General features: G+C 42.8%; 1 protein-coding gene across 4 annotated transcripts in view; it reads right to left on the minus strand.

The window, feature by feature from the left end:
• Window positions 1–4771: 4771 nt before the first annotated feature.
• The window catches only part of SMAD9 (SMAD family member 9), a 67225-nt gene continuing 48759 nt past the window's right edge, over window positions 4772–23237 (minus strand). For 3 of the 4 annotated variants that reach the window (XM_077752549.1, XM_077752550.1, XM_077752551.1), the window contains exons 4-7: window positions 20540–20650; window positions 18826–19047; window positions 12692–12948; window positions 4772–8523 (exon numbers count right to left, since the gene is read on the minus strand). In XM_077752549.1, the coding sequence (XP_077608675.1) occupies window positions 8380–8523; window positions 12692–12948; window positions 18826–19047; window positions 20540–20650 (734 nt within the window). In that variant the 3' untranslated portion in view covers window positions 4772–8379. The remainder of the gene's footprint in view (window positions 8524–12691; window positions 12949–18825; window positions 19048–20539; window positions 20651–23237) is intronic. The other variant, XM_077752552.1, reaches the window with a different exon arrangement.

Below are 23237 nucleotides of genomic sequence, written 5' to 3' on the forward strand. Positions count from 1 at the left end.
AAGCATTGGAGACGAACAGTTTTTGCTATCATATACTGCAGCAAATAAACAAATCTTTCCTCTTCGTAAGTTTACCCTAATGACACAGAATTGCATGCAGCCTTTTCTGGTTGAAAAACACCAAAAAAGAAGTTATGACTAGTGAGATTTTCTATTTTCCTCTCTTACAGTTGCACCTTATATCATTTACTGTCCTCAAGCTGGAGACCAAAGTCAACACTAATAAGATTTTATATAAGTTGCCTTTGAAAGTCTAAGAGCAGAGTATATTAATAATATTACATTGATACTAAACATTTGCACAAAATGTATTACTACTTATTATAATTATATAAAAATACACATTCATACCTGAACTCTCCCATCATGTTGATAATAATCATCTGAGTGGTTTGGGGTGCCTGCGTGGCTTAGACTCTTGATTTTGGCTGAGGTCATGATCTCGCGGTTTATGGGATCGAGCCCTGCATTGGGCTCTGCACTGACAGCGTGGAACCTCCTTGGGATTCTCTCTCTCCCTCTCTCTGCCCTCCTCTCTTTCTGTCAAAATAAATAAACACTAAAAAAAATTGTCTGTGGCGGGGACTGTGAGAATAACTGTGATAGCATTATTTCCTTCAGAAAGTGAGGGAAGCTGAGTTTTAGAGAAATTACTATCTTTCTAAAAGATCACCGAAAGTTGTCTGTAAAAACTCAAGTTTGCTTCTCACAGGTCAGTGCTGAGAGAACCCTTGTTTCCAGGCTCCTGGACTAAACTTGTAAAGCTGGCTTTTTCTTTCTAAAGGAGCCTTCATGGCATGGACACCCTGTCTTTTGTGCTAATGCCTGGGCCCTTGTATCCAAGTATGTGCCTGAGAAAAGCCAAGCATTCCTCTCATATTGAGGTACCTTTTTCTTTTCCTTACATCGGAATGATATGTTACCATGTTTCCTATGTCTCTTCCTTTTCTCGTTTACCTCTTTTGTGCCAGCAACAATCAAAACTGCCTGTGACTCACTAGTCCCAGACATTTGCTACCTGTAAATACAGCATAAAGTCCATCTCATTTCTTGAACACTTCCAGCTTTCTCTGCAATTGGAAAACGACTACAGCCCCTGCCCAGGCCAGGCATCACCCTTCTGAATGAGTACGAGAACTTAAACCTGACACACATGGGGGTTTGAAACCCTCAGGTGCTCATTGTGGGTAGGAAGGCGGATGCTTTCCGACCACCAAGCACCAGGCCCTACCTGAACTCTCCTAGATGCAAAGTGAAGGTCAGACGCTGGGATCAGCACAGTGACTGCACCAACACAGCAGCGGCAGGAACAGCACTGTCCTCAGAAGCCAGGGCTGCTTGACTGTCTACACTGTACCCTTGCAGGGAAATGTCATGGCTCACCTCTGCTATTAATAATTGGAGGCAGCAATTGATTGTTCTATTTCTAGCAACCAAAATAGCAAGTCTTTTCATGTAGTCTAGGAGCGAAGCAAGTACTTTGAACAGAGATCTCTTAAATAGCCGATGTGCTGTCAAAGCAACTTGAGCCAGGATACTCATCAGAACCAGAGTAGCAACTACTCAATAATAAATGGCAGGTGCTTTGAAACAGGCATGCCCGCACTTTGTGAGGAGCTGCTCTCACCTGAAGCCTCCTGATGAATCCCGGACGAAGTTTCATCAACATTGTGAATGTAAGAACGATGGTTATGGGGCGCCTGGGTGGCTCAGTTGGTTAAATGTCCGACTTTGGCTCAGGTCATGATCCCACAGTCTGTGGGTTGGAGCCCCGTGTCAGGCTCTGTGCTGCCAGCTCAGAGCCTGGAGTCTGCTTTGGATTCTGTCTCCCTCTCTCTCTGACCCTCCCCCGTTCGCTTTTGTCTCTGTCTCTCAAAATAAAGACATAAAAAAATTAAAAAAAAAAACAAAACGAACGATGGTTGTGACCACCACTTTGGTTATCCAACACGCCACCCCAAAGCACAATGGATTAAATCAACCACCTTTTTATTGTCGCTGCTCACACACTGAGGGTTGACTGAGCTCAGTGAGGGGCTCCGGTGGTCGGGTTTGGGGCGTCTCATGGGGCTGCATTTGGATGGGAGCAAAGCTGTGACTGCAGCACTCAGGGTGGTCTCTCAGTCTTCCAAGGAGCAACGGGCAAACTGCCACCCTGCCCCAGGCGAAGTCCTCCCCACAGCCTGTTTCCGTACCGCTGCTGCAGGCTAAGAGTAGTTTTCACATTTTTAAATGGTTGAAAAATCAGGGGCGCCTGGGTGGCTTAGTCGGTTAAGCATCCGACTTTCGCTTAGGTCATGATCTCGCAGTTCGTGGGTTCGAGCCCCGCGTCGGGCTCTGCGCTGACTGCCAGCTCAGAGCCTGGAGCCTGTTTCAGTGTCTGTGACTCCCTCTCTCTCTGACCCTCCCCTGCTCACGCTCTCTCTCTCTCTTTCTCCTAGAAATAAATAAAAAAAAACATTAAAAAAAATTTTAAATGGTTGAAAAATCAAAAGGAAAAAGCTTCATGACATGTGAAAAGTACTGAAGTTCAAATTTCAGCGTCCATAAAGTTTTATTGGCGCCTAGCCACGCGCATCATTGACATTCTGTTTACAGCCGCCTGTGCACTGCAATGGCAGAGTTGAGCAGGTGCAACTCTTGGCTGCAACATCAGAATTCCTTATGCTTCTTTCCCATCTTTACTGAATTTTTACTGAAACTCACATTTTAAAAATAAATGCTTGAGATAAAAACAATTATTAACTGTTTAACTGTGGAAACTACCTTTTTTTCTTTGCTACTGCTCTGCGGCTGAATATCTGTTTCCAAACCAAATCATAAGCATGCTTCTCGCACCCTCACCGGCTGCAACATGGTCACTGGACACGCAGTAGGAGGCTTGCAAATACTTCAAAGAAGAGGAGGAATGAAATACTTGCTGATTTTTAAAAAAATTTTTTAATGTACTTATTTGAGAGAGAGAGACAGAGAGCACAAGCAGGGGAGGGTCAGAGAGAGAGGGAGACACAGAATCTGAAGCAGGCTCCAGGCTCTGAGCTGTCAGCACAGAGCCCGACGCGGGGCTCGAACCCACGAACTGTGAGATCATGACCTGAGCTTAAGTCGGATGCTCATCCGACTGAGCCACCCAGGCGCCCCACTTGCTGATTTTTTAAAAGAACTGGAGAAGCACCTGGGTGGCTCGGTGGGTTAAGCATCCGACTTCAGCTCAAGTCATGATCTTGCGGTTCGTGAGTTCAAACCCTGTATTGGGCTTGCTGATGTCATCACAGAGCCTGTTTCAGATCCTGTGTGTCTCCCTTTCTCTCTGCCTCTCCCCATCTTGCACATGTGCGCATATGCACGCTTTCTCTCTCTCTCTCTCTCTCTCTCTCAAAATAAGTAACTATTACACAGAGAAGAGACGTCCAACCCAGCTTGGGAAGGTCTCGGATGACTTGCACAGTTCCCTTAGAACCGGTGGGAAGGAAGGCAAGTTGGATTGTCCCAGAAGCCTTCCCAGGTACCCACCTAGGGCCTGATGGAGATGTCACTGCTTGGTCCCCCAGGAGCCTGCCACAACTGATAGTGCACTGACCTTTATTGATGTACTTGTTCATCTTCCTCCACAAATTGCTAAATTCCTTTAAAGGCAGAAACTGTGTTGTTTGTCATTGCGTCTACAGTGCCTGCTGTACATCTATGGTGGCTGACACCTAGAATAATCTGGTAAATAAGTATGTAGAGGTTTCTCAGATGATGAAAATATTTTTCCTCTAAGACGGGCTAATGTTTAAAGACAGTCTTATACGTCTATGCCATGATACATTTAAAAAGTCTGTACTAGTTAGTGTTTGAAATGTCCCTACCAAATATCAGATTCAGGGACAGGGTCAAGAACATGAAGATGCAAAAGCAGACAAGATACAATCACTGTTTTCCATAAACTCACGGCTTAAACTGGAGGCCTCATAAGCCCCACTTACATCTGACCCAGAATAGTCCTTCTTTCACTTGTTTATAGTTTGGAAATCCACAAATATCTCTTCTGAATAAAGAGGGCATTTCTAAAAAAAAAATTAAAAAAGGAAAACCTTGATCAAGTCAATAAGAAGACTAAGCTTTCTTGAAAGGTTTATATATTTTCTCCCCTCCATTTTAAGACTGGGAGAAAATGGAGTTGAGAATTTCCTCCTGGATTTTATCTTCGTTTTTATTCACTATCCATCTTGAGCACCCTCTTGATCAACGAACAGATGTTCTATAATAAAGCTCTTTCCTATATACTGTAATATCACTTAATATTTGCCACGATCCAGAAAAAAGAAACCTTTTATGCATATCCTCTCTGAAGTTACTACAAAGGATCTTCAAGATTCTACATGTTATGCCAATTAGCCCAAGATATTTAATTCAAAACCATTACCTAATTTCTCTTATAACATGTTGTATTGTAGGGGCGCCTGGGTGACTCAGTTGGTTAAGCGTCCGACTTCGGCTCAGGTCATGATATCACGGTTCGTGGGTTCAAGCCCCGCGTCAGGCTCTGTGCTGACAGCTAGCTCAGAGCCTGAAGCCTGCTTCTGATTCTGTGTCTCCCTCTCTCTGACCCTCCCCTGCTCACGTGTGCTCTCTCTCTCTCAGAAATAAATAAAACATTAAAAAATTTTTTTAAATGTTATATTTTAAAAGCATCTCATTTTCAAAATAAGATGGTTTAAGATCATCTTAAGGATCCACACACAGTGATCCTTTCCTGATGTTTGTAGGGAAAAATGAGCCAAAAACATATAGGTACAGTACTGTTTATTATAAACAATTAGGTAACAGGTATAAGTGTGCATTTGAAGGATAACTGAAGCCTAGATATTATAATCAAACGTGTTACTTACATAGAAATAGTTCCCTTTTTTGTTGGTTTGTGTTACATTAATTTGAACTTAACATAGGCCAGGACCCTCTAGTCTTGTCATACAGTTCAATTGCAAAATCATAATGGGGAAGGCAAACTTGGGATGCACATTATATTTTTCTTTAGTTGTTGAATATATATACCAAGTATCAGGGACACATTCGAAGTTAAGCAGGTGCTTAAAGTCTAGCAGGTGATAGAAGCAGCTTTTGTTGTTGCTCCTAATCCCTTAGAAGACAATGAAAAAGGGATTTTGAGTGCTAGTGCTAGGTTGTTGTACAACCTTTCCTGATTTATACTGAGTGTTAAAAAAAAAAAAGGTAAATATGTTGAAAAGTGACATCTTTATAGTTCCAAAGCATTGGCATATAGTAAAATCACCTAAAACGAATTTCTCACATCACAATTTTTTAACAAGAAACAAACAAACAAACACAAAAGGCTTGAACAACACAACAAATGTTCTGGGTCTTCAGAGCAGGCCACGATGTTGTTGTTCGCTATTGCACGACCCTTGCCCATGGCAACCTCAAACATGTTTGGCATTGCCATGCCTTTAATTGGCTTAGCATGTCCAGTTTGCTAGCTATCCTCCAAAACAATGCTCTTACATTTTTCTGGATTGTCCATCTCAAGGAACAAATGCTAAATGAGCAAACGTGGAAGTCTGAAAGCAAACGATGCATTACAACTTTGGCCAATTTTTGCCAACAGAAATGTTAAAAGGCCAATGAGAATGTGACTGTCACGGTGACTGAAGGGTTAACTCTTCTGCATTTCACTCGCATCCTAATAGGCTCTGGGTGAGACGGACTGGTGATTTCGCAAATGTACCGCTTTAATCATGTGCTTTTTTCAAAGGAATAACACAGGCTCACTGGAGTATTTTGTCCTGGTTTCCCAAAGCTGCATGAAAATCCAGGCTTGTTTATTTGTTTAAAACATAACTTATAAGCGGGGCACCTGAGTGGCTCAGTCGGTTAAGTGTCCGACTGCAGCTCAGGACATGATTTTGCAGTTCGTGAGTTCAAGTCCGATGTCGGGCTCTGTGCTGACAGCTCAGAGCCTGAAACCTGCTCAATGTCTCCTTCTCCGCTCCCCAACTCATGCTCTCTCTCTTTCTCTCTCTCAACAATAAATAAACCTTAAAAAAATTTTTTTAAATGTAACTTACAAACAACCAGTTACAATTCATTCTGCAAAGGTATCGGGTTACCAGAGGATGAGTTTGAGCACTTGTGAGGAGATCAAGAAAGTCATGTTAAATCTCTGAAGCAAAAGCCATGTGTACCTGATGTTCTCACGGAACAGTACTCATATGAGGAAGACTGTCCATATTAAAGCCTCTTCCAAGAAAATAAATGGGGAAAAACTGGAAAATAAGAAAGTAAGGAGAGAAAACAAATAACTTTGAAGCACTGAAGAAAAGTAACAATTATCCAAGGAAGACTTCATCCCTTACCTGATTGGTCAGAAAAGAAGAGAAGTAAGTTTCAAAAGAGAGATAGTTAAGAAATCATCCGTTGTGGTTTTTTTTTTTTTCAAGCAGAAAAAGATTGCAGGTTTTGTTTTGTTTTAAAAGTTCAAATACATCAAGATGTCTACACAGGTTTCCTAATAGATTCTCGGCTCCAGAGTCTGGGGCTGTCTCTGGTTTACACTGGATTCCACAGTACCTAACACTGTACCCAGCACGCACAGGAGCACAGTACATAGGTGATGAACCAATGAACTATGGGGTTTCTAAACACTAAATGGACCACCTAATTTTAACGGGGAACTATTTTCTATTGCATATATGAAAGGTTCTATTAGATAACACTAGTGCTTACAGGAGGTGATGGTAGGCGCTCACTCATATATCTTTTTCACAGGATCATTTCTACCTTGAATACAATTCAACAAGAAGCAACGACTGTGTGCTAATGCTAAAAAGCCTTGAGATAGAATGTATAAATGAAGAAGCCTCTTGGATTACTGAAGGACCGTCTGTTGCAAGCATAATTACCTTCTTAAATTATACATTTTTAAGAGGGTGTGAAATATTTTTCGAAGCAGTGCAGTGTTTAGTGGGTGGGAATTATATATATATATATATATGAAAGTACCTAGAAATGGGGGGAATTTTCCTCTCCTTTCTTTATCATCCAAGAGTAACTAAGAACTGGTTTTTAATACCATATATATTTTTTCAGTGTCCCACTCTCTAGTACCACTGTTCCCCAGAAATTATAAGGATTATGAACTTATTATCCTATTTAGGAAGTTATTTCCGGGTATGAGGTTTCAGCTTTATAAGAGGCTACCAGATGTGACCAGCAGATCGAGACACTAAGTTAAATAACTCATAAACTTCATCCCAGCAATGTGTCCAGATTTTCTGAAAGGCTTCACCACGGTTTTAGTCATCTGTAAATAGTATGTGCCAACGTGTAGGGAAAATGCGGCAAAAGGAGTGCCCTTGCCATGAGTCTCTTGATGGGAACGTGAGAAGGGGTAAGGAAACGCAGGGTCTTCTGCTGCTTCTTATTTTACTGCTGCTTCTCCACGCAAGATGTGCACACACGGTCCTCTCGCTCACCGTGCACACTCCAGAGGTGGCCAGGCTGCCAGACTTCAGGAACCTGGAAAACACAGCCCTGATTCCCTACGTGGGGAGCAAGTATCTCCCTGGCTGATTCTTGGGCTAAGTTCTGGTCTTGTTTTGCAATTTGGGAATAATGCTCATTTCCTGCTGTTTTCCTATTAACCTTCCCATGTATTAGACTCATTCTGTTTTTTGTTTTTCTCAGTGGTAGATTATGAGGCAATGTGGCTCCCAGCTTCACAGTTTCCTTTGCAATCACAGTTTAAATTTGTTTCAAATGTACCATTAATATCAGCACAATCATCCAGCTATCGGTATTTCAACTTGAGAAATAAAATCATTTACGTGACTTGTCTTACATAACTGATTTTACAGGCTTGATCTGTTGTTGTTGTTGTTGTTTTCCTTGCTGATAACACTAAAAGTGAGATTGTTTAAATTATATGGGTTCGACTGCTTTTTTCTTTTGTCTGAAAGTGTTATTTGCTCTAGTGCTGCTAGTACCCTTGTAATATATAAACGGTTTTGATATTTTTCTGGTAGGCCACCCAACATGCCTTACAATGACACGGCTGACTAAAGCCACCTTTTATTCTGCCAACATTTTTCAAATACTATTGACACAGTTGCCTTTCATTTGTTACTGCCCACAATAGAAGCTGCTTCCTATTATTATAGCACAGGCGCGAAAAACCTGCTTTTCTAATCACGTTGTACTGGCATCAGGTTTAACTAGAAAGCACGAAACAACTGGTGATAAAAAATATGAATAGTATATATTATATGTATTTACATATGTACTTAGACACTTCAGTTAGTTGCAAACCTGAAATGGTGTAAGCCACTGCCTGCAATAGCATCTATGCTCTAGAAATGCCGATGAAGGCACGACTGACTGTTAAGACACCGATGAGATGGGGTTATGTGGAGAGCCCATCTGAGTCAGAACTTTGTCCAGCCACTGCAGTGGCCCATGAAGATGAATCTCAATCCAGCAGGGGGTGCTCGTGACATCCTGGCGATGATACTCTGCTCCCCAGCCCTGAAAAGCAAGGAGAGAGCCAAGAGTGAGGATGTGGAGAAACGGGCACCCCCTGCACCGTTGGTGGGAATGCAAACTGGTGCAGCCGCTCTGGAAAACAGTGTGGACGTTCCTCAAAAAATTAAAAACAGAACTATTCTATGACCCAGCAATAGCACTACGAGGAATTTATCCAAAGGATACAGGAGTGCTGATGCAGAGGGGGCACATGTACCCCAATGTTTTCTGCTGGATCACTCCCATCAACATAGGGATATGATGAAATATCTCCCATCTTCAAAATACTTCTCTCGGCTCCACTGCTTACCACCACTTACTGCCCTATACTTCTGACCCTTTTCCTAGCAAAAACCCTCCAAAGAGTTGTCCGAGCTGGCTGTATCAATTCCTCTCCTTCTGTTCTCTCTTAATTCCATTCTGATCGGCATTTCAACCCCAGCCTTCAACACAACTGTTTCTGTTAAGATAAAAAAAAAAAAAAAAATGGGGCACCTGGTTGGCTCAGTCAGTTAAACGTCCGACTCGATTTTGGCACAGGTCATGATCTTACAGTCTTGGGATCGAGCCCTGTGTGCGGCTCTGTGCTGGCGGCTTGGAGCCTGCTCGGGATTCTCTCCCTCTCTCTGCCCCTCCCTAGCTCACTCTCTTTCTTTCTCTCAAACTAAATTAATAAACATTAAAAACAAATCCTTTAAACATTAAAAAAAAAAAACCTTACCTGCTAAAATTAATGACCAGCTCTCAGTCTCTGAGTCAGTTGGGCAGTATGTGATTTGGTTTGTCCTCTCCCCTCAATAGACTTTCTTCTTTTGGTTTAAAGAGCAGCTTACTTTCTTGGTTGCACTCCTACATTGGTTAATCTTCCCCAGTTTTCTTTGCTGGTTCTTTCTCCTTTGAGGTTGAAGTGTCCCAGGGCTCTGTCCTAGAACCCCTGATCTTCTCTGTTAAACTCAAACTACTGGCAGTTCCACTCGGGCTCATGGACAGAGAGTGTGCACGTGCTAACAATTCCTACACTAACATCTCCAGCCCAGCCCTCTCCCTACATCCTGACTCGCACCTTGAACCGTCTCTTCAGCATTTCCACCGGGATGTGTGTCAGTGCAAAGTTTCCCTCACTAAAACTGAACTCAATCTTCTATCTAAACCTGACCCACTTTTATCTCCTCAGCCCTGGGTGGCGGGAACTTCATCTTGCTCACTCCTCCTTTTTCATACCTCACCCAGAATCACCTGCACAACTCAGAATCGTTACCCTTCTTACAACTTCTACCATAACGCTCCTCTCTCAGCTGAGAGCAACTGTCCTCTCTCAACTGAGTACTGCAGTGGGCTCTTAGCGGGGCTCTCTGCTTCCGTCCTTGCCTGCATAATATTTGCAATCCGCATAGTAACTATAGTGATCCTTTAAAAATGTAAGTCAGGTTACGAAATTCTCTGCTCCTATCCCTTCAGGGCTCCCTATCTTGTTAGAGTAAAAGCTGAAATCCTTGTAGCGGCTTCTAAAGCATTGACCTGGGTCCCTATCACTTCTCTGATGTCACCCCCCGGCTCGCCACTCACACTCCAGGCGCCCCAGCCTCCTGGTTCCTACAAATGTCAGGGCATGCTCTTGCTGTAGGGTCTGCCCTTCCCTCTGCTTCCCCTCCAGATACCTTCACGATTTAACTCCCTCATCTCCTTCAAGTCCCCAGTAAGGCCCATGATGCCCACCTTTTTAAAGCTTGCAAACTACCCTACTCCATTGCTCCCAATTCCCCACATCCTGCTCTGTTTCTCTTTCCATGCAGGTTCTTTAGTATAGCTGTTGTTTATTGCCTGTCTCTCCCTAATGGAATATTGATTCCATGAGGGCACAGATCTTGGGTAATCACTGATGTATCCCACAACGTAGAATGGTGCCTGCTGCGGCACAAGGTGGGCGCTCAGTAACATCTCACTGACTGACTGGATGAGTCCTAGAATCAGTAAACATCAGAGGTAAGGATGATCTAGCCCATCACCCCTCAATGGCAGCCACCAGTGTTTAGTCCTCTATAATTTCTTGTATTTTTTAAAGATTGATAGTGTGTTTTATTCAATTCAACATACCTAAGATATTAATACATAACTGATATGTAATTACTAAAGAGATATTTTACATTATTTTTATTTGTACTATCCCCCCCCCAAGTTTGTTGAGATATAACTGATACACACTGTGTTTGCTCCGGGTGTACAACATGGTGACTGGATGTACGCATATATTGTGACATGATCACCATATTAACTTAGTTAACACCCACCACCTCACATACTTCACATTCTTCCTTACTCATTTAAATTTCTTTTAAACTAGCCATCTGTTGCTGTATTTGCAATATTAGTTAACTGTTTTTGCTGTGAATTGTATAGCTTTATGAAATACATCTAATTGATCTTAGGACAATCAGGTTTCTGTGCAAACTCATAGTACAGTGAGATGATTACCTCTGACGTACTGGCATTTCATCCTAATTTTAAAAACACGAACCCGGAAAAAACAACTAGGAGTCAAATGGCTGTACGTTCGCAGCGATTTAATGCCCTCTGCTGGCTCTAACGTATCAAAACGTTTGAAAAGATTTCCAGGTATTTGCTAATTGCTTTCCAGTATAAACATGCCTTAAAAGCTTAACAGTAAACTTGAATAAAACTGCTTTGTCATCATGAAAGAATTTCAAAAAGCCATTTTCTCCATTGGAAACTATGTTCTCGATTGTCGTTTTTTAAATAATTACTAAAATTACAAATACAAAAAAAATAGAGTTATAGAAAAATAGGACAACTATGTTTCCTGATAACTTTAAAGGATTAATAAATTTTACTTTGAAAAAACCTGGAACAGGCACCTGGGTGGCTCAGTCAGTCAAGCGTCCCAGGCTTGATTTCAGCTCAGGTCATGATCTCACAGTTCATGGGTTCAAGCACCTAGTCGGGCTCTCCTCTGACAGCGAGAAGCCTGCTTGGGATTCTCTCTCTCTCCTCTCTTTCTGCCCCTCCCTCTCTCTCAAAATAAATAAGAATTAGAAAAAAAATAAACCTGGAAAAAGCCATACTGATTTCCTGAATGGGTATGCAACAATGTGAAAACTATGTCACATACACCCAGTTAGTGTGATAAACACGCTCAGATTTTGAAATACTAGAATTATTCCCAGTGCTCTGCATGAGATGCAACAGCAGATGTGACATCGGAGTGTGTGGCTTCAGTGTACAAACCCAGCTGTGCTTCCTTCCCACTAAGTAACTTCCTCAGTCTCCAACCTTCACAGCAACATTAGTAAGACCTAATTCAAGAAATATTCAACAAATATTCATATACAGAACATCTACTTCTCTCTGAGGTAATCATATCCACCCATAATATTTCTATCCCAATTTGTTTATGCCTTTATAATAGCAACTTACTGTACACTAGCTTGCATTAGAACCAGTACTGCCTATTTTGTGGCTTAGTTATAAATATCACCTCTTCTGTCTGGAAGCTTTCTAAGAGCTAGAACAACGTTTTACTTAATTCAGATAAATTCAACAACCATTTATTTGGAGACAACAGTGCTCAGCAATTTGACAGATGAAGAAAACCTCTGTGGCATGAAGTCCTATAAAATTATCCTTGTCACTTTATCTTCTGCATGAAAAAAATCAGACAACTACCTTAACTAGTTCTTCCTTCAAAACTAACATGTTTTTAATGTTTATTTATTTTGGGGAGAGAGAGAGAGAGAGCGAGCACGAGCAGGGAAGGGGCAGAAACAGAGAGGGAGACATAGAATCCAAAGCAGGCTCCAGGGTCCAGGTTGTCCACACAAAGCCCGACGCAGGGTGCAAACCCATGAACTGTGAGATCATAATCTGACCTGAAGTCAGATGCTCAACCGATGGGAGCCACCCAGGTGCCTCCAAAGCTAACATGCTTAAGTATTTTCTTGTTAACTGCTAAAGAAGAGAGTTGATACTTACTCATAGGGGAGCTCTTCCTAAAAACAACTGAACAGAGCTCCCCAACCCCCTCTCCTCCACAAAAACCCTGCTGTCTACCTGAACTGACTGTAGAGCTGCCACACATCACCCAAAGATTCATTTTGGCTCATTTTATTTAGTTGTTCATTTTCTACCTTAACATCTGAGAGCAAGCACTCCTTACCTTCACAAAGCTCATCCGGATAGTGCACATCTTAGTTAACTCGTAGACGACTTCGAACCCGTGGTGAACTGACTGCGCCAGCAGCTGAGCAAAGAGCTGGTTGTTGAAGATCTTGAGGCTGCAGCCGCTGGGGATCTTGCAGACGGTGGCCGGGTGGAAGCCGTGCTGATAGTTGCAGTTCCGGCTCTGCACGAAGATGCTGCTGTCACTCACACACTCGGCGTACACTTCTCCCCCAACATAGTATAAATGCACGCCTGCGAGGTAAGTAAGAACAGGGTTCTCAGGCAGCAGCACCATTAGTTTAGGATGAACACTGTCCCCTTATCATTGCAACTTCAAGGTGTGTGACTGTCTATTGTGCAATTAATGTTACTATTACCAACCACAGTAAGCAGTGTGACCTCAGTGACTTCTAATTATAATCTGGGTTTGTTTCCTGCCAGTCCATTTAAAGGCGGATGGCAACCCCCATGTTTACAATGATTGCCGAGGCTCTCATTTACTACTCCTTTTGTCACTCTCAATCTCATGCTTTTTCACTCTATTTTTAAATATTTATTTTTGAGAGAGAGAGCATGAGCGAGGGAGAAGCAGAGATAGACGGAGACACAGAATCCGAAGCAGGCTCCAGGCTCTGAGCTGTCAGCACAGAGCCCGACGTGGGGCTCAAACCCACAAACTGTGAGATCATGACCTGAGCCGAAGTCGGATGCTTAACCAAGTGAGCCACTCAGATGCTCCATTATTCACTCAAAGCTCTGAGGGTGCTGGCTGACTCGGTTGGGTGTCCGACTTCAGCTCAGGTCATGGTCTCATAGTTTGTGAGTTCAAGCCCCGCATCAGCCTCTGTGCTGACAGCTCAAAGCCTGGGGCCTGCTTTGGATTCTGTGTGTCCCTCTCTCTCTCTCTGTCATTCCCCAGTTCTCACTCTCTCTCAAAAATAAAAACATTAAAAAATTTTTAACTTGTCACCTACTATTATGGATCACAAAAATAATGCCTATATTTTACTTAGGAAAAAGGAAATCCTTGCCACCTTTTTCAGATATAGACTCACAATAAAAATTCAGCTTATGCTACTTTATCTCACATTCTTATACTTAAAAAAGCAAGACAGCATCCCGAGATTGGTGCTGCCCAGTCTAATTTTCACTCCAAATTAAATCTGAGCTGATTCTTTCCCTCCAAGTATCTGGGTTTAACATAAGTTAACATAATTGTAGAGCAAGCAACTGGGATTAGATAAAACGAAGACATTCTAGTCTAGTGAATGTTAAATCCAGAATGGGTTTCCTTTAGGCTTTCAGGGGAAACACAGTTCTCCAGCATTAGCTGTCAATGTGACTGTGAGCACAATCGTGTGCAGTCACAAGGTGTTCATAGAAATGAGCCAGGATACCCCTAGAGTCATATGCTTTGGATCTCCTCAAATGGCAAATACAGATTTTTAAGTCACAGAATCCAGAGACCCTGGGGGGTTCTGCACAGCCACACTGAGGACACATCACAGGGCAGCTAGCTGCCCAGGGCCTCTGTCAGCTTCTAAGCAGCACCTGCGACGACTGTGCATTACTGTGACTGCCTCCCATCCCATTTACTGTTTCCTTTTCCCATCTCCTTTCCCGTAATACAATTTTAGAACAGAATGGTTTTCAGTACTACGCATTGCAGCCATAGCACTGGAGACACAGATGTGGAGTCACAAAGCGAAAGCATCTGATGTCCAGGCCCGGGTTCCCCTCTCGCCACTTACAACGGGCTGCCGCCCCCCCCCCCTTTTTTTTCTCAGCTCTCCACTCCCTGCTCTTTCTCATGTCCCTTCTCACTGTCCCTGAACAGCCTGGGGTCTGGCACCAATGGCCCAGGCGGTGCAGAGTAGGCAGAAAGGTCCGAACTGGCTGGGACATAGTTACCTGACTGCATGGACATGGGGGTGAGGCAGGGGTGAATACAAGCAGACTTCCTTTACCAGCCCCTGTGAGCCCTCCTGGGCGGCTGGGGAAGGGGGGAAGGGTGAGGGCCTGCCTCTGCAGTGGTGGTGGTTTTTTCAGAAGAGGGTGAACCAGTGGGGAAAGAGCCAGAGGAGACTGCTAAGTATTCAGTATGTGTTTGAATTGAATGACCTTCAAATCTATAATCCTCCCAGAACCTACTAAGTAGAATAGATAGGACTTTTGTTATCTGACCCTGGTCCTTATTTAGAGGATAATTTTCAATCCTGTTAAAGTATTACCTGCAACCACAGCACAGTTGCCAGAGTAGGGAAAGCAGAGAAGAGATGGGGCAGGCGGGTGGTGGTTTAGCGTCCTGAGCAAAAAGAGGGGCCAGAGCCCACGGAATGAGCACATGGGGGCCTGAGTCAGCTCTGAGCGGCAGGACAAATATATGTATATCTCTATATATACACTCAAATCTATGGAGAAAGGATATGAAACCTGAGATTGATTTTAAAAGACTCTTGCAAGGGGTGCCTGGGTGGCTCAGTAAGTTGAGCGTCTGACTTTGGCTCAGGTCATGATCTCACGGTTCCTGAGTTTGAGCCCCAGGTCAGGCTCTGTGCTGACAGCATACAGCCCTCTCTGGATCCTCTCTCTCTGCACCCCGCCCCCCGGCCCCCGCTCACTCTCTCTGTCTCAAAAATAAACATTAAAATATGTCTTGAGTACTCTTGCAAAAATATTGTGGAGGGATAGAGGAAAAAATGCACAGAATGTGAATCCTTGTTGAAGCTAGAGATGGTGATATCAATATTTACTGCATGATTCTGTCCACTTTTGTATGTTTGAAATTTTCCAAAAAAAAATGTTTTAACGTATGATCAGAAAAATAATATAAAAACACAGAGTTCCAGATCCACGTTAGGGCTTTGGTTCAGAGGATAGGCCCTCCATTGGACTGTGCACTGCACAACTCCAGGGTGTGTGTGCCTCACAGCTGTTCAAGATTTATATAGTCATTATAAAGCTTCTCCAGAAGATGGCAGTAACTTATGTTGAGAAAGGGGCTTCTAATTCACACAAAGCCATCTCTGGGCTGGTAGCAAGGTCAGGCCCCAAATCTGTATTTGAAGGCTTGAAGTCTCTTTGGACACTACGATGAACAAACAGGTTCATCATACCTGTGTGGCCTACGGTGAATGGCCCACCTCACTACTCACACTCAGCCACTCTGCCCGGCTGGGCCACACTGCTGTGGCAATCCTGGCNAGCTCACTAGAGAACATTTAGAAAATACAGAGATGCAGAGACTAAAACTCAGCTACAATCAAAGCTAACATTTGTGATATACCTTTCAGGCTTCTCTTTTACGCATGTTTTTTAAACCTTCTACCCTTACCCTACTAACAGTTTAGTTTTATTTTAATAGCCAGGGGATCCTTTGAAGGTGAAAATTCAGGTCTCAACTTAAATCTATCTTTCTATTTTATGCAGAGTCAAAGCCAAAGCGCTTAAACCGGCCTCAAGGTCACTGCGACCTCGTCCTTCCCCTCCCCCCCCCAAAGATTTCCCCATTCTCTTACTACTCACTTGGCCCACTCACCTTGGCTTCCCTGCTGTTCCTTACAATGTACCTGGTGGGCTTCCGGGCTTTGCCCCTGCTGTTCCCTCTGCTTCGAAAGGTTCCCCCCCCTCCATGTGGCTAATTCCCTCTTTCCCTTTCTGCTCAAATGTCACCTTGTTAGGAAAGCCTTCCCTGGTCACTCCATTCTACATTAAAACATGCTTTCCCCATTCTCTTCCTCTCCTGGGTTTTTCTCTAATCATAAAACATAACATTATTTCTTCCCGTCATGCCTTGGTTATAATATGTAACCCATGGAAGCAGGATTTTTTGTCTTTGTTTTGTTTCTTTGTTTCCAAATGCTACATCCCTAGTGCTGGAATAGTCTGGCTAAGAATAGAGGCTCAACAAATATTTGTGAGACGAAGGCATATGTCTGAAATCCAAGAGTCTCTATTAAGTAACTCCACAGAAAAAGTTAACTTATTCAATAATCTAGGCAGGCGTTTTGCTGCAAATTTATTCAGGCTGGTGCTCCAGGAAGCCATGCTGCTCAGAACCAAATAATCCAAAGGAGCACCTGAGAAATGGCCCCTTGACCTCATAGAAGACTGATAGCTCTTCCTTTTTTTTTTTTTTTTTTTTTTTTCCCCTTTCCCTTTTTTCCCCTTCCCTTTTTTTTTTTTTTTTTTTATTTCCAGGAGAGAGAGAGAGACAGCGTGAGCAGGGGAGGGTCAGAGAGAGAGGGAGTCACAGACTGAAACAGGCTCCAGGCTCTGAGCTGGCAGTCAGCACAGAGCCCGACGCGGGGCTCGAACCCACGAACCGCGAGATCATGACCTGAGCTGAAGTCGGACGCTTAACTGACTGAGCCACCCAGGGGCCCCCCAAACAGCTTTCTGGGAAGACTCTGACTCTGCATGGGAGACCACATGAGGATGGAGTGCGGTTCCATCCAACGAGCACTCAGACAGACTTCCGGGCTTTCCCGAAAGGCCATCGGTCCTAGCTCTTATTCCGATGGCTTCTTAACCTGGGGATTCACTCTCAGGCAGTAACGCAGAACCTCAACTCTCCATGTCTGCAGCAGCAGCACTTTACACAAGCTACTTTCAGAAGGGTTCCCAGAAGGTATACAACACCCTTTTAATATCTGAATTCTACCTTTAGATCAGTGACATCAGCATAAGTCTAAAGTCTAATACACAGACCAATCTGCAAAGCCCGTCAGCACACAACTCCACAATGTTTTAATGTCTGTCTCCAATTGCACATGGAGATTCTTATCTATGTTCTAAGTAAAATCATAGTACCTGAGAAATTTATTTAAGAATTCAGTCAAAGGGAGGAACCTGGGTGGCTCAGTCAGTTAAGCGTCCGACTTCAGCTCAGGTCATGATCCCACGGTTTGTGGCTTCGAGCCCCGCGTGGGGCTCTGTGCTGACAGCCAGCTCAGAGCCTGGATTCTGCTTCACATTCTGTGTCTCCCTCTCTCTCTGACCTTCCCCTGCTCATGCTGTCTCTCTCTCTCTCGGAAATAAGTAAAAAACATTAAAAATTAAAAAAAAAAAGAATTCATTCAAAGGGAAAGTATTATTTCCTTTGAAGAATGACTATGTTTCCTCCTTTGGGATAAAAATTGCAATACAGTCTGTTTCCTTGTTTTGACCTCCCTGTCAGGAAACCTAGAGCAAAATTTTAATCACAATTACAATGGTCACCTTTAGCTGTATTCTCCTTCCCTGCCACTCTCAGTCAGCCCCCAGTTTCTGATTTTCTATTTTTCATTGATCACTTCACTGCAAAGTTTTCCCTTGTGCCACCTCAAAGCCACTATGGAAAAATACAGGATATAAACAAACATAAATATCACCATGAGAGTCAACAATTCAAGCCGTTTCTCATCAACAGCTTGGAGGTTTCCTATGACAGAAGACATTTAGGGGGTACGTTAGGAAGAATAATCTGATTNAAGGGCTGGAGGGGGAGAGAAAAGATAAAATGACTCTAAAGGTTCTGTACGCCTGGGAATCCACAGTAGTCTGACATAATAGTGGACAACCAGGTATCAAATACTACCAACTCTTCTAATACAAAGAAAATGATTTAAAGATCTGCAACCAGGCCTCACACTCGGTTAGGATTTGCTACCATTAATCATGGTGATGAGACAGGCTTCAAAGTATCATTGGCCAGACCCCAGGGAAGCCTGTGCCCATCTGCTTCATACCAATGCCTGGCCACAGGAGAATGCCAATCACTGCCAAAGGTTTACAAACATAAACAGGTCATGATTTTCATTACCTCGCTTCTAAGTCTCCAAAGGTCCCTTTACTTGATATATATAATCACCGAGCCGGAATTCCTCTTATCTTACTTTCCATCTTTTGGCAATTTGAAAATAATTCATGATAGTTCTGTTCAATAATTTCATCCTGCTTTCATATTTACTATCTTGTCTGTGTTCATAATATTTACCCTGTGCTGACCCTAGAAACAGAGAGACTGAGGCGCTTTCTCCCAGCTCACCAGCCTGGGGCCAGCCTGCTAGGTTATGTAGCCCGTACGTGGCGTGTTTCTCTCCCATGTTTTAGCTCAGAAGAATACAGGAATTACATATTTGCTTTTACCCTTTCCTATGTGTCTCCTGGTGTTTTCTATTGTTGAGTTTCTGTTTACATTAGAAAGAAGTCCAAGACAGAATCTGTTCCTGTTATTTGAAGGGTCTGTGAATCCATCTATAAGCACGCTTCGGGAGGAGGCCTGGAACGTCTCCCCAACTCGGTTGTTCAGTTCATAGTACGCAACAGAGCACCAGTGCTGCGGCTCCTCGTAGCAAACCGGTCGAAAGTCTGAAAGACAAAGAACCAGAGAGCACATCCCTAGTGTCACGCCAGGCTTCCCAGCCCAGGGTCCCACCTGCAAACCCACATCAGTGCTGTTAACCAGAAAAGTGGCCGCAAGGCAAGGATGCTCTTTGTGGTCTTTTCAAACCCGTCACTTGACAGAAGCTACGTTAGCTCATCTGGTTAACACACACGTGGCCACGGTCCCTGTGACTCTCCCCTGGTTAGAGCATTTGTAATCATATTTATAAGTATTGAGGGGGCCTCACAAACGACGATATGAACTGATCAGTGTCAATTCCACCACCCCTAAAGGAGATAGCCCCAAGAAAGGAGGCAAGTCACTTCCTCTTTATGTGTGAATGACAGCGTATTACTGTCACTGTACCAAACCGAATACGTGTGACAAGAGTATCATTTTCTAACAAACTAAAGATGAAATATAATAGTCTGGATATAATAAAAGTCGAATCAGACACTCCAGAGAGGACTTTAAATTATTTAAGAAAAAAAACCCATCTACATAGACTCACATTCTCTGCTGTGTACACACGGAGTACTTAGTTATTTATGGCATAAACTATTTTAAAGACAGCTTTCATTAGGACATCCATGAATGTTATGCCAAATTTTTCAAAGCTAATTAAGTTGCCAATAACCAGCCACAGTTCAGAGTGCTAATTCTTTGCCACGTACACTCTTCCTCCATCTTTTTATTGATTATATTAGCTCTCTTCAAATATCCTAGTTAGTCTTATATCTACCGTGCATTCCTACATGCATGAAAACATACATTTCTGAAACGTAAGTTAGGGGGTTATTATCTGATTTACAAAAGGGTCCTTACTTATAGAAGACTTCACCCTGGCAGACGTTAAACGGTAAGTTCCATTACACCCTCTCCACCCCGCGTGGTTCCTGAAACCACTGTGTGGGCATCACCTCGGAGCTTGCTAGGAACGCCGACCGTGGGTCCCACCCCGGACCTACGGAATCCAAACCCGCACTTAAAGAAGATCTCCATGTGGTTTATGTGGACATGAAAATTGAGCAACGTTTATCTAGCTTATTATAAGAAACAGACAAAATCCTGCAAAAAAACCTCCTTACATATTTACATATATGTGTAAGACGTAAAATCCCCCCTCTCAGCTAAATCAAAGACACCACGACAAAACTATACCATAAACACCATTGGGACAAAATTACTAACTTAAATACCACTTCCTGTACTAAACATCAAGAACTACAAACATCTAAATGTTAGATTAAAATAAAAAGTTAACTTACTCTAGTAACCAGGATGATAAACAAACATTCAGTCTACGGTACTGAGGAATGCCAAAGTTAAAACACACAGCCATGCTTTCTGCCCTTTAAAACACATGTGAAATAGCAGGCTAGCACATTTCGCTTCTTTTTGGATTTGTTTTGTTTTGGGGTAATAGGAAATGCCCTTGGAAAACAGCTACATTTAGCTGTTCATCTACAAATTTACCTCCATGAGGCACTGACAGCACTAAATGACTATCAGCTGTGGCATCTACAGGTCGGCCATTCTGGGTCCCTGGGGCTTCTGTGGCATGATAAGGCGGGGGTGGTGTGTCAACTAAAAGAAAGCAGTAAAACAGAGGAATGTCAAACTGATAAACTGCACAAAGACAGTCAGATCCAACCTTTCTTGCTGTGAAACTCCAGGGCTTGGTGGATAGCATTATTGCTAAAGAGAGGCCAGCAATATAATAAGGCTATTCTGCAGGATGTTGGGAGTGTCACCTGGAAGAAATCAGTTGTCCGACATCCTCACAAAATGGCTGATTAGTTTTCCCTCTGACTTAGGAGTTATCTATGGGTTATAAGTTCCAATGACTGCATGATAAGATATCTAATCTAGGAGCTATTCTCCTAGCTTTTGCAATAGCAGAAGAATCTGACTTTCAAGCAGAAAGCTAAACCTTCTTTGAAGTGAGCTTAATTTTCAAATCCTCTGTTGCCACGGACTGTATAATGGCCACAGAGATGGTCTTTCTCTGAGATAGTTCCAAATCTCCTCCCCAAAATGCAGAATAGCTGAAATCTAATTATAACCTGTGCCCCAAGGCATGCTGAGAGGGACTCTTCTCCCCAAATACCAGTTCTATAATTGGACAGCGATCATGGGTAGGCAAATGGTGTGCATTCAGTAGATACTATCTTATCGGAAATTAATTCACAACACAATAAAAACTCCTGCAGCAGAGGAATAAACCTTCAGTGAGAACATCAGAATAACGGATTCCTCTTATCCATTCCTAATGTCTGTTCAGAATAGTCTTGTTACATTAGTGGTGGATGGAGTTCAGTGGCATGAAAAGTTAAATCAGTCCGCCTTTGTGGAATTGAATTTTGTCCATTCAAGTAGTTCCCACACTTAGAGTGTGCATAAAAATTGCTAGTGAAACTTGTTAAAGATGCAGATTCCTCAGAAATTCTGAGTCTGCAAATCAATGGCTAGATGAAGCCATGTACATTAACAGGCACTGGCTGGCAATTCCAATGCAGACCACACTGTGCAACCGTGGATAAAAATCATTTCCTTGTGAGAAAAATAAACACTGACCCTGTTTATAGGAGAAGTCATAAAGCAAGGTGGACGTTTTGTAGGTCCTTGAGTGGGTCTATCTATAAAATACAGGGGTTGAACACAGAGTTACCCTATCACCATATCTACGACTAGGCATATGCCCAAAGGAGCTGAAAGCAGGGACTCAAGCAGATGCTTGCATGCCAGTGTTTACAACAGCATTCACACTAGCCAAAAGGTGGAAAGAACCCAAACATCCATCAACCCACAAATGGATTTTTTTTTTAGTGTGGTATGTCCATTCAATGAAATATTGTCCAGTTACAAAAATGAAGTAACTGGCACAGGATACAACCTAAACTATGAAAAGGCTATGCTAACTGAAATGAGGCAGACACAAAAAAGGCAGATACTGTAAGATTCACTTCTGTGAGGTATCTATAGAGGAAGCAAATTCACAGAGATAAGAAGTGGGTTGGAAGTTACCAAGGGCTGGAGGAAGGAGGAGGAAGAGAATCAGGAGTTACTGCTGAATGGATTCAGATTCCGGTCAGGTCGATGAAAAAATTTCGGAAACAGACAGTGGTCATGATAGCTCACAACTGTGAATGTACTTAATGCTGCTGGATTGTACACTTTAGAATGGCAAATTTTATGTGATGCATATTTTACCACGGCCTTAAAAAATTAAGATACAGAAAACGATTAAATGCCACACTTGAAGTGTGTGAACTCTACAGTGTTTCAACTATATCTCCATAAAGCTGGTATAAAAAAAAAATTAAGGGCTGAACCAGTCAGTTTCAAGATTTCCTTTTAGTCTCACTTATCTGTGGATCTGTTATTCAGGTTGCATTTTGCTGTTAATCATTCAGAAAAGAATTGTTTTCTTTGAAATGAGAAAAGCCATTTCCTCCATAAAAACCAACCAGCTTCTGCATAGGTGTTGAGGTCCACCCTTCGTGGGAAGGAAGACAGAAAATATCAATCTGCTAGTCCCACCAGTGCAAGAAGACGTCAGTGCAGGCCATCTTTACAGCGCAGATAAATCTTATGTAAATATGTGTTTTGTGACATAATTATCCTCCTGTCCCTTAAGCATGGCTCCATCCTCAAATGACTTCTTCCTGTTGCATCCCTTTCTCTGTGAATCCAGCCTCTTGTAAGACAGCAGCCATCTCCTTCCACTCTGTGTGGATGACTCCTGAGCTTCCTCCCAGGGTCTCACCCCCACATCAAGTCCTATAAGTCTACCTCCTCAAATTCATTGTCTTGGTTCCATCCTGATATCCCTTCTTTGGTTCAAGTCCTTATAATGATCTGCCCAGGCATTACTGAGACCATGATTGTTCTCAACAGTTTCTACCTCTTGAAAGTCAGAGCCTGCAGTCATAGTCAATCATCGTTGTACCTTTAGCGGTAGTACAGTGCCTGACACTTCACAGGTGCTCAGTAATTAACTACTGACTCAATGACATCTGTATCTCTAACTCTGAGCACTAGCCCTGTGTTCCAAATGCCTGTGTGGTGATCCATTTACTCTGTAACCAACAAATGAGCAACTACTGTGTTTTAGGGTCTGTGCTACACATACGAGAGATGACTGACAACTGAATGGGGGAAATAGACCCAC

The sequence above is a fragment of the Crocuta crocuta genome, unplaced genomic scaffold (genome assembly GCF_008692635.1).
Source record: "Crocuta crocuta isolate KB4526 unplaced genomic scaffold, BGI_CrCroc_1.0 scaffold190, whole genome shotgun sequence".
Classification (NCBI taxonomy): domain Eukaryota; kingdom Metazoa; phylum Chordata; class Mammalia; order Carnivora; family Hyaenidae; genus Crocuta; species Crocuta crocuta.